Genomic DNA, 12,079 nt, shown 5'->3' on the forward strand with positions numbered 1-12,079 from the left:
ATGGGTGCCAGGAGCTGGTGGAGGGGGAGATGGGCAGTTGCTAATTAATGGGCATAAAGTTTTAGTTAAGCGGGAAGAATAAATTCTAGAGATCTGGAGTACAGCATTGTATTTATAGTTAACAGTACTGCATTGTACAGTTAAAAATTTGTTCAGAGGGTAGATCTCAGGCTAAGTGTTCTTATCATAATAAAATAAAAATTTTTTAAAAGGAAAAAATGGCAAAGGATACGGGACAATTTATGGAAGAAGAAACCTGAATGGCCAATACACACAATATGATAGTCAACCATATCAGTAATCATGGAACAACCAATTTTAAAGGTGAGATTTTTTTAACCAAGAGGATGGCAATTTTTAAACATGAGAAAACAGAAAAAAATTAAGATGATGGTGTCTTTGGCTAAAGTTTAGCTTAAAGACTTCACAGATGTTACAAAAATGAAAGCATGTGTTAATGATATTAAGATTTGAAGACAGAAACAGGAACAGTCTGAAAAATGGTGCATGGGAAGGGAATACTGCTCATTTCTGTATTCTCAGCATCTAGCCTGCTCTCTGATACAAGTAAGTAGATGCTCAAAAAACATGTATCTGACAAGGTCTCTAAGCCAAAATTTGTTTTTGTTTTTAGGATTTTATGACATTATTCTTCATTATAATGAAACCCAGAGAGCTGCCTTTAACACAAGCATGATTTTATGTTAGAGTTTTCTAGAAGCACATACATGTTTAGCGTAGATACACTTCCTGTGGAATATCATAGACAGGGAAGGACTATATCCTTGGTTTTTATCAATACAAAGTTACTCTAGAATGAAATCCATACAATTCATTGCTGGACCTTTCAATTAAGTTGTAGACACAGCAATTAAGACGTAGACACACAGGGACTTGTATAGAGAAATGGAAAATGTTGCATTAAATGTTTGGGACACAGACGGAATACTGTGGTCAGTACCTCTGAATCTGCCCACCAGGTCAGCCGTAACCAGCTTTGAGACTGGGAAGTAACTTGTTATCACTGATCCTCAGTTTACTCTTCCTGAAAATGGGTGTCACCTGTCTCTTAGGATTAAATGGAATGGCAAAAAAGAAATAAAATAAAATAAAAAATAAATGGAATGGCAAGTGGCAGAGGAATTTCAATTGTCAAACTGTTACGAATTGCAACTTGTCAAATAAATTTTGGCCTCACTATTAGTTGTTAGATCTTTGTGGTTATTTTATAAGAAAAATTCACCAGCTTCTCAAAACACTTTGTAAAACTGTAGAACTACAGTTTTCTGTGCCTTCGGCTGCCGAAAGTCTCCATCTAACATGTAATATGAAGCCATGAGGACTGTATACTAGTGCCCTTGTTACAATTAAGAGAAGTAATTACTCCATTCTTTGTTTCGGAATCAACATGCTTTAGAAAAGGCATCAAATAAACCCAGTCTTTCTTACTACTCCCTTGGGACAAAGGAAGTAAGTGGATTTTTGTAAGCCAGCCACCCTTTCTAAAGAGAGTGCTCCCCGTTTCAAAGGAACTATTTTCTAGTGATGTGTAAAGTAAGATAAGAGCCATTTAGGAGTAGTGTGAAAATCAACAGGCCATAAACCATTGACAAATAAAATGCTATTGCCAGGTAAGTCCTGCAGCCCACACAGGACTGACCACAATAGGACAAGTTTTAATCAGGCAGCAAGCAGCTCGTTCTTCACCTCCATTTGAAAGAGCCAACTAGTTAGCAGAGACATGCCCGAGGGCAGAACTATAAGCTACTTACAGCTGCTCCAACTAGGGAACAGCGATGCAACTAAGCAGCAGAAGTGGGAAAACAAGGTGGAAACTGCAGCGCACCAGCCGGCTTCCAACCCCAGGCACGCCCCGAGCCAGCCGGGCCAGCGCGGCCTGCCGAGCTAACCTGGCGAAGCGCTGCGCTGCTGGCAGGACCTTGATCCCAGCTTGCTCTAGCCTCCTGCGCTTTCGGATTTCAGCATCTCTTTCTTCAGACTTGGGAGCTGGCGCCTCCGCAGCCCCCTCAGGAGGAGGCTGCTCCTTACCGCCTCCAGTGGGTAATTCTAACCCCCCAGCAGAAGGCTTCCCATCAGGATCCATTTGGCCAGCTGGGTCCTCTTCACAAGGGGACCCCGACTCGCTTCCCTCTTCCTCTATTGTTTCAGGATAGCTAGTGAGTTGGACAACAGGGTTTACCAAACTAACAGACTGGTCTGGGAGCAGACCACATGTCACCTCCTGGTCACTCTGATGCTACTTTACACTTAAAAAAAAGAAAAGTCATAGCATGCAATACGATCCTGGCAATGTAACAAAAATTAAAGGTAGTTATTTGTTAATTAATCCAATGCATCATAATCTCAACATTGATTAAGAGCTATTTCAAAATTGATACTGAAAGGCAAAAATCCATTCTGCTCGAATGGTAAAATTTATGCTTTGTTCAATAATTAAAACTTTTAATAAAATGCTCGCTCAATGAAAAAATCATAGATAATAAAGGTAGACTATTAGAAATAACCATGCAATGATCAGGTTGGCTTTGCTGACAGTTTTAGACTGGGCTGCAAGTTTCTTTTAGTGGACTCTAAGGTTCTTGAAGGCAGGGGCTCTATCTTATGTCCTACTGGGTTCCCAATGCCTAGAAGACAGCACCTAGTATGTAGTAAATGCTCAATAAATACTAGCTGAATAAATGAAAGAATAAAAACATAATCAGAGATTAGGAAATACACCATTTGTTTCTTTAAAGAGATGAGCAGTCCAATGTCTTTTCCATTAAATAGGAGTTTCTACATGTGATTCTGAAGTGTGTTCCATGCATCCCTTACACACTTAGCTTTTATGTAGATAAGCATGCATCTCAATGAAAAAATGTCTTTTTGCATATAGATAAATCTTTCTGTACCTAATCTAACCGGAGCAGGAGTCAGGCAGTCTCCACAGAAGGACATGGATGACAGATCTGTCCTCAACATTGTCACCAGGATAAATTTTTAAAAATCTACTTGTCAGGTCAGTACTTGTTGAATACCTACTGTGCGCCAGGCACTAATTAGGTACTTTCATGAAACTTATACTTTATCATCACAGTCTCTCTCCAAAGATCTGTCCTGCCCACCTCCATCTGTAACCTGACATTCAAGTTCTGAAACAGGTCTTTGAGCTTCTGCGTGCCCAGGAGCTGCAGGCCCCGCAGCGCTCACGTCCAGCCCCGGCCTTACCTGAAGGGCCTGTCCCCGCCCAGGGGGGAGGTGGCGGTGCTCCAGCTCTTCCGATACTCCTCGCGCTCTGCCTTCTTCTTTCTCAGGGGGGCAGGGACGTAGGCCGTCTGGTTGCTCTTGTTCGGGAGGTACTGGTTGAAAGGCACTGCTGATTTCGGCTCGCCGTGAGAGGTCCGCCGGGCAGACATGTCATCTTTCTTCACGTCCGGCAGCTTGCGATGCGGCAGGTCGGACTCGGAGTCGCTCCCTCTCCCTGGGGAGAGAGACGGGCGCTGAGACGGGCGCTGGGCTAGGGGACACTGGGCTAGGGACACGTCCCCCGACGGCAGGCGGGTGGGCGGTGTCAGGGATGTGGTTCCCTCTGCGGGATCCGAGGATTCCTTCCTTCAATCATTCACTTGACAAATCTAAAGTACCCGCCTAAATTAGTCTACTCTGGGCAAAGCTCTCAACTTTCATCAGGAAAAATACCCTTCAAATTAAAAAAAATGGAGGTAAAGAAACAAACTCGGATACAGAAAACAGACTGACAGCTGTCAGAGGGGCGGGGCCGAGGGGGTGGTGAAAAAGGTGGAGGGATTAAGCAACGCCCCCCCAAAACTTACAGACACAGAGAACAGTATGGTGATTATCAGAGGGAAAGGGGGTGGGGGGAGGTAGAAGAGGGTGCAGGAGGGATAAACGGTGACGCAGGGAGACTTGACTTTGGGTGGTGGGCACACAATGCAATATACAGATGATGTTTTATAGAACTGTACACTTGAAAGCTATATAATTTTATTAACCAATGTCTCCCCAGTAAATTCAATACAAATTTAAAAAATAGAGGTAAGCCTAACTGTATCTGAGAATTACAATTAGCAACACGTTTGCAATAGTGCTATATGTCTGCTCAGATTCTGCAGCTCTCAAAAGAAAAAAATAAATAAACGAATGGAGTCTTTACTGAGCACCTGTTGTTCCACATCTTTACACTGTACTAGATATTCTGACGAATAAAAATTACCAAGCATTTTGTCTTTGAGGTTCCTTTAACCAACCCATGAAACATCAGGAGAATATTAGTTATAATCCAGGAGCACAGATATTTAGGAACAACAGGAATTCAGAAAAGTGGTGGATTTGGATCATAACCAAGGGTTTGACTTCCAGGAGATGGTTTGAGTTATAATAAATGCACATTCCTCTATATCAGAGCCCTTCCTGGTATCCACTGCTGGAGGGAATCTTTTTATGTTTTCTGTGAACCTTAGGGCCTGATAACCTACTCTTTTCTTTTGTATATTTTACTTTCTATCTTGCATTTTGCAAATAGGACTTTATATCATTCACAATACTTATTATAGTGTCTTTGTACACAGTGGGCATCCTCAAATAGTCTGATAAATAAATGAACTGGTTTGGCTTAAAGAGTGTTTCAGACAACCCAAAAGAATTCAATGTTGCCAACATGAGTCTTTCGTTGGAAAATGACCCAGGTAATTAATTATGTTGTATTCTTGTTTCCTGAGTCTCAGATCACTGGATTTCTAAAATCCATAGAGTGAAGCTGTCATTAAAACAAACACTACTTTTTATAAATAACCACCATTTTAATGCTAGTTGAAGACTCTTAATCGATGAGAGCATTATGAGGCTATCCAACTCCAAATAGAAGATAACCTATTTACACTTGGGAAAACAGCCTTAAACGAAGGGGCAGAGAGGGCCATGTACAGGGAGTTAAGTCAGCTCCACTTCATGTTGAGCTCTGACCCCCAGTAGCTATGAGACTCTGCATTTGTTACTTTATGACTTTAAGCCTCAGTTTCCCAATTTGTAAACTGAAGATAATAACACCACCTACTTCATAAGGCTGTTAGGAGGAACAGATACATGTAAAATTATTGGCCCACAGTGAGGGCTTAATAAACGCTGGCTCCTCTTTACATCCGAACAGTTCTGGATCTGTCAATAGTGAGCTGTGGGCTCCTAGGCTTGCCTCTCACACACTTGACTGTCCTTTTCTATAAAATAGGAATGAAATGATTTGCCCTGGAGATGAAGTGATTTAATGGCTTTTAAAAGACTGTAAAGTTAAAAGCATTGACCATAAACAAGTTGTTCATTGTTGCAGATAAAATATTCGGTTTATGAATTATTCATGGCACTTGCTCTCAGTCTTCCTTCTGAGGCTTTGACCGTTTCATTACTTGCTAGTTTTTCATTTGTAACTTAGCTCCCTCCGACCCCGAGTCCTTTATCAAGTACTGCATATCTGTCTCAGTGTCATCATAAAATGTGTAGAGCCCTATGAGTTGCTTTATAAAAAAACACCTTGCCAAACTCTTAGATTTGTTTTCCTATTTAATATTATCCCCATTTTATAAAGGTGGAAACAGGCTCAGAGAGGCCAAGACAGCCCCCTCTCTATAGCTGGTTAGTAATAGGTAGGGACTTCAGTTTTGTTTTTCAGACTCCCAGCCCAAAGTTTCTTCCTTTGGGACATACTTCTCTTGGGAAATGTCCTCTGCTTAAAGCATCTAACTAGAGGGAGCCCTGCACTTTGTTAAATAAATGAATGAAAGAAAATGATTCTTCAATCAACTACAAAGGCTTAGTAATGGATTAGAATTGTCTCAATTCTAAAATCCTATAATCAACAAACCTCATTTATGTACAGTATCTAGAAAGTACATATTATCTATAATATACTGAGTGAAAGTCTTAAAATAGGTTGTTTAACACATTAACAGATCACCCTTTTTATTTATTAAAAAAGTTTAAATCAAAGCCTGATCCTTCCTTTCTATGGGGCTACATTTTTCTCCCTTACAGCAAATTGGACCCTTTTTTCTGTCTGCTTATCTTTGCCATACACACCCCTAACCCTCTGCTTTTTAATCTTCTTTTAGCACTGTAATTTCTCTCATTCCTTATTTCTCTCCCATAAGAGGAATCATTCAACAAAATGCATCAGATTTATAGATTATGTTCTTAATTTTGTATTTCCTCCTCAATGAAGCTCATTAAATGGCCTCAGAAGGAATGCCAGTGAAGGTGAGGGAGGAACTGGCACCTATCTAGCAAGACAGGCTGGCTGACCCGACCCTGGGGACCTACAGCATCCCTACTCTACTTGGTCCAACCCATAGAATCATGGCACCTCTAGGGAGTGTGGCCTTGATTGTGCCTATTGAATGGGTCAGTGGGCCTCAATAATAACAAAACAAAAGCTCTTCATACTGACACAATATGGAGTTGGAGAATTTTAGAGTTAGACTTTCCCTAATTGATTAGGAATCCTAGGAAATAAAGTTTCAAGACTTAAAAACATTTTTTTCTTCTAAATCTGAAAGTGTTTATTAGGACAAGCAATCTTCTTGATTAGCATCATTAAAAAAAAAAAAAAGCCATAAACTCTAAGGAAATACAACATCTACTTGGATAAAATTATACTAATTTTTTAAAAGGCACATAAAAATGTGTTGCTTTTCTTTTAAAACCTCGTTAGGCCTTAATTAGTTTACAATCAAGAACATAAGCCCGAAGGTATCAGGCTGATTGGCGAAATCTGTGTTTAAGATGCTTTTTCATGGATGCCGTCTTATGAAGCTCAATTTCATGTTAGTTTTTGGATGGAAAAAACATTTATAAAGAACCTCTAGCTTATCAATCTTAATCGTCGCAGGCTAAATTGTGCCTCTGCTCAACTACAATATGAGCAACCACCATCTCAAATCCCTTCAAGATGTGGCTTGTTATACACTCTGATCCCCTGGAAGCTGGTGACAGGATAAAGGGGCTACATCACCAGTTACAAAGAGCCAAGATGAGGAAAATAATAATAATTTCTTAAAACAATCATAATAATATGGATAAAATAGTTTGGTTAAGATAGGTTTTGTAAACGTCCATCTACCTTTTAGTTATGTGAAAGCTCAACTGGATCATGCACTTGGTACTATAACTTCTAAAACTGTGGGTGGTACTTAAGAGGTCATATAAAATTTTAGAAATGTTTTTCAAGTACCTCACAATGCACCTTAGAATTCTTTAGGAGTCGTACTATGTGGCCCCGAGGCTAATCTATTTGTTGGGAAGTTTAAGTACTGAACAAAGCATTAGTCCAGGCATTCTAGAATTTAAAAAATCTACTAGGCGGACAAAGAAGTGTGGGTAAATTAAGCTTAAGAGTATAAAATTTGGACTCACAGTTCTTGAGGCTAACGTTCCACTACTTACTGACAGTGATTTTTGTCACTCGCCAGTGTTAGGAGGCTTCCTTAACCTCTCTAAGGTTCATCTGTAAAATACGGATCAGAAGGAGTATCTCACAGCCCCGTGGGGGGACTGAGTGAGATACTATGTATGTCATAATCTGTGCTTAGGACTAAATGAGATACCAGCCATTGGGTAATTGACTCAGAACCTGGACACATTAAATACCCACATATTTTAGTATCATAGAATTTTATAGCTGAAAGGAATCTTTTAGCTATAAAAGATAATTTTCATCTTGGAGAGTAGGCTTAAGTCCCTAAAAATATTAGCATCAAGAGATTTAAAAAAAAATACAAACAGAAAATTCCCCACCAGCCTTAGTGTCTGTCTGCAAGTCTGCACATGCAGAACCAACCCATCGCCCCTTCTAAAAAGTTCAAAGGTGCAAAATACTAAGGTAAACAGCTTCTGGAAAGTATGGATCAAGTTGATATCAGGTTGCATGACCATCCATTTTTGTAAAGAAAAATGATCATCCCTTACAGGTGACATAAAACCCACAGGATTCAAATGAAACCCAGCCTCAGGGCAGGCAGGCAGGGTTGTGTCCTCTACATTAACGGCCACCTGCATCGCCTCGTCAACGGTTGGGTATCATACGCCTCAAACAGACTGCCCACCGGGCCGATTAAAGTTTCAGAATTCCAGGCGCCCGAGCTCTTTTCAGCGTGGGCAGTGTTTGCAGTGGGCTGGAAGGGGATCCGTTTCCACTGACACAGTGTGGTACTCACTCCAACTTCCCTTCCTCATGCCCGCAGGACATAAGCCTTTGGCACGCTTTCTGAGCTAATGGTCTGCACAGCGTCTCGATTCACTGCGACCCAGGGAGGAATGATGTCACACATTTTCCAACAGAAGATATGCTCACTGAGGCAATGTTCAAACAGGCTGCTGGCAGAGCCCACCGAAATTCTAATGCCCACAAAAACCAGCATTAACAGCCTTTTCTTCTCCCAGCTTCGAGTTACCAGCTTCCTCCTTCCCAGCGCCAGTTCCTCTGCTGGCCACAAGGCAGCCCTTGTTTGTGTTTAATTCTAAGACGTGCAGTTTATTAAGGCTCCAACCTACCATCGCTGCTTCCCCTGAGGACTACATCTGGCGAAGGTGTCTGCCGGGAACGGGAGCCAAAGGAGTCCAGGCTGTCGAAGGAATCATCTCGGCCGTGCCGAGGGGGAGACAGGGAGTCGCTGCGCTCGGAATCCCAGCAGTCGATGTACCCGCTGTCTCGGATGCTGCGCTTAGGACTCTCAATATCATCAGTCTCCTGTCCAGAAATAAAATTTAAAAATGACAGACATTATAGCAACAGACATTACAGCAACAGACGTTGGGCCTTCAATCCCAAGAAAACCAGTCTGGTGGTCTCCAAAAAATCCTGCATCTAGCATCAGTATGGATAGGTTATGGCAACCAGTTATCAAATGGATTGTCATCTACAGGCTAACATTTCATTTCAACCCTTCCCTCCTGCAACTTTCCTAGTCAGAAAATCTCCCCCCCCCAAAAAAAAAAAATTCCCAGGAACTCCTACTCCACAATGTTTACAAAAAAAAAAATCAAAGGAAGGACGGATAAAAGACCATCAAGTTTGGATTCACAAGAATACAATGAGAGATGAAAGCAAACCAAAAAAGAAAACTAAAACCTTAACCTTGACCCGCCTTTCCGAATCCATAACCGCATGTCTGTCCTGGGACGGAGCCCCGAGTTTAGCGGTGTCACTGCTCCTGTTTATGCGATCTGGCAAATGCACGCAGCATTTGTTGTTGCAACAGAATCAGATCCGTAAAATCCTGGAGCAGCGGGCTTCCCTCTCCTGCTACCTTGAAGGGAAATTCCTGCTCTGAAAGGGAGCTGTCTTTCTGAGGCAGAAAGTTAAAAAAAAAAAAAAAAAGGCAATGAAAAATATGCAAAATGCTTTTCCTGATGCCTCAGAAGAATCCAGGCCTGCTCTCGCTCTGCTCGCGGCCAGCTCCTGGCGGGGGGAGCTGAGAGCACTCGGGCTGCCCCACGTGTTCGCAGCAGGGAGGACAATGGCTCTCTTTGACAGCCCGCGATTATAAATTCTTTTCAGCGCAAGCAGCACATACTAAGGCACTGGAACTCCAGCAGGAGGAAGGTCAGGCAAAGCCATCCTCACCCGCGCGTTATAATAAAAGCCTTGTTGCCGCCTGTGTCTCAGCATTAATTACAATAGTCCGGGCTGACAAAAACAAAAATAACTCTGGTCACTCAAAGATAAACCCCAATGTCATTTCCCCCAGGCGGTCGCTTCAGATCGGGGCTGTGGATGACATTCTCATCTGCAAAGACTGGAATGTCGCGCTCCGGGTTTCCTGGGATGCTCGGGAAGGTCCCCTCCACATCCCCAATGGGAAGAAAAAAAGAACTGTCCATATCTGAGATTTTGGAAACTCTGTACTGGCTCATAGGCCCGCCGGGGCCAGCGTTGCCTTCGTAGAAAGTGCCTTTCCGGCTGCTTCTATCCATCAGAGACCCTGACACAGTCCCCAGCAGGAGGCCCTTGGAGGGGACGGAGGCTGCAGTTCACAGGGCACACGCAGGTTTTGCATGAAGAGAAGGCAATGGGAGACAGGAGGGCAGGGATGAGAGGAGCATCGCACAGTCTCCACACCGGGGCCTGACCAGCGCCCCTGAAGAAGAGGGGGTCACGGGGGCCTGGGTGCGCACAGCCCGCACAGCTCTCCGGGGAAGGCAGACATTCCAGTTATGGAAATTAAGGTAGTTTACTTGTAGGTCAGAAGTGAACCAGGACTTGAACAAAAGCCAGGCCTGGAAAAGGAAGACCTCATGACTAACTTTTTCAGGATAAATCTAAATTGGATATGTTTTTGTATTTAATTTCTTCAGAAAGGCAAACAATTATCTTGGATTATTTACCCACTGAGAATAAGACAAATGCTTAAAAATGAATATAATTTTTATTGACTACTTACTATATGTCTGGGGCTATGCTTGATGCTTTTTATATATTATATTATTTACTCTTCCCACCCACCTCCAGTGATGTGGTTAGCACTGCCCCCATTTTACAGAAGAGAAAAGTAAGATCAGTGAGAATAACCTGAGGTCACATAGTAAGCAGCAAAGCTGTGACCCCAACACTGGCCTCTGTCTTTAAATCCCAAGGTAAAACCTAACACCGCTTGATCAACTCTGGTGTAGCTACAGCTGCCGCCATCAGCATCATCACCTCTTCCAATGACTAGACACTGCCTCCTTACTCTGTGGACGACGCTAGCCTGGACGATGCCCTTCACTAAAGCTGTTCACGCCCAGGTCCCCAAACTATAAACGCTGCAAGAGACAGGCAGTTTGGGGCAGTTTAGAGTAGGTTAACGGCATATCTTGGAAGTTTGACTACTGACTAGGTTTAAATTCTAGCTCTACACCTTATTAGCTGTATGATCTTAGCCAAGTTATTCTACCTTGCCCACTCTCAAGTTTTCTCATCTGTAAAATGGAGCTAATAATACCATCTATTTCATAAGACTGCTGGGAAGGTTAAGTGTTACTACATGCAAGGCATTCAGAAAAATGCCTGACCTATGATAAGTGCTCAGAAGGGTTAGCTTTGGTTATAATTACTGCTATGTATTCATCTGTGTATGTAAATAGCAATACATAAATCACACAAAATTTATAAATGTAGTTAAGAACACAACCTTACATACACACTGAAACTCCTCTCTCTCCTTCATTTATATCCTGTATCTAGATGCTTTGGCCCGGTTTCCCAATAGGGAGGGCAGATTCTCAGAAAGCTGTGCCACTCATTACACTTAAAAATGACAAAATTTTACAAACTGCTTGGAGTAGGGGCACAAAATTGGATTTTCAAGAAAATAGTATCAGAAAGGCTCTCCCAAAGGCCCAAATGTTTTTCCCACCCCACTCTACAAACCATAGGAGCAGAGAAGGGAAGGAAAAGTCAACATGGTTTTTGGAACTTCTTTCTCACAGCTAGTTATGGGAAAGAAAAACAGAAAGGATGTTCTGTTCATGACTGCGTAGAAAGCCAAGAATAAACCCTCAATCAATTGAGAGCTGGGAGCTGAATGGCATGGCCAGTTTGAAAGGTGAAAACCAGGCCACTATGGCCATCCTTGGCCATGCTGGTCCCATGGAACCTTAGAGTGAAGCAAAAAGCTGGTTCTTCAGCCAGAAATAAAGGTACAGATATCAGCTGAATGGTCAATTGTACTGGATTCCGTCAAGTCACCTAGAGATACGCTACTCTCTAGTAGAAGACATAAACCAACACAAAGACTAGCACTGTTTAAATTCTTCCTTGGGGTCTAGTTATGTCTTCTAAGTTTTTCACCTAGGAGCCCAGCAGCATTCTGTCTTCTACAGTGAACACTCCAGGGAAGGAAGATAAGACTCCAATCTGTCCATTGTGCTAATTGCTAGTTGTTCCAGTAAAAGTGTGTTAATCAAAGGGGTGAGAACAACCAGCTTCCATGACATTTTTGAATTATTCCACTCATCTGTCCTCTTCTTAGTCCCTTTTGTCAGAGATAATGAGAACCAGCGAGTGTTGGTAGATGGCTGGCTTATGGTATCT

General features: G+C 42.3%; 1 protein-coding gene across 5 annotated transcripts in view; it reads right to left on the minus strand.

The window, feature by feature from the left end:
• The window catches only part of LIMCH1 (LIM and calponin homology domains 1), a 299,516-nt gene that overhangs the window by 76,974 nt on the left and 210,463 nt on the right, over nucleotides 1–12,079 (minus strand). For 2 of the 5 annotated variants that reach the window (XM_016206753.2, XM_087827673.1), the window contains 2 exons: nucleotides 8,560–8,755; nucleotides 3,229–3,481 (listed from right to left, as the gene is read on the minus strand). In XM_016206753.2, the coding sequence (XP_016062239.2) occupies nucleotides 3,229–3,481; nucleotides 8,560–8,755 (449 nt within the window). Of the gene's footprint in view, nucleotides 1–1,910; nucleotides 2,175–3,228; nucleotides 3,482–8,559; nucleotides 8,756–9,142; nucleotides 9,371–12,079 lie in introns of those variants that run through there. The other 3 variants (XM_087827676.1, XM_087827678.1, XM_016206745.2) reach the window with 3 other exon arrangements.

Source organism: Miniopterus natalensis, chromosome 1 (genome assembly GCF_054644295.1).
Source record: "Miniopterus natalensis isolate mMinNat1 chromosome 1, mMinNat1.hap1, whole genome shotgun sequence".
Classification (NCBI taxonomy): Eukaryota; Metazoa; Chordata; class Mammalia; order Chiroptera; family Miniopteridae; genus Miniopterus; species Miniopterus natalensis.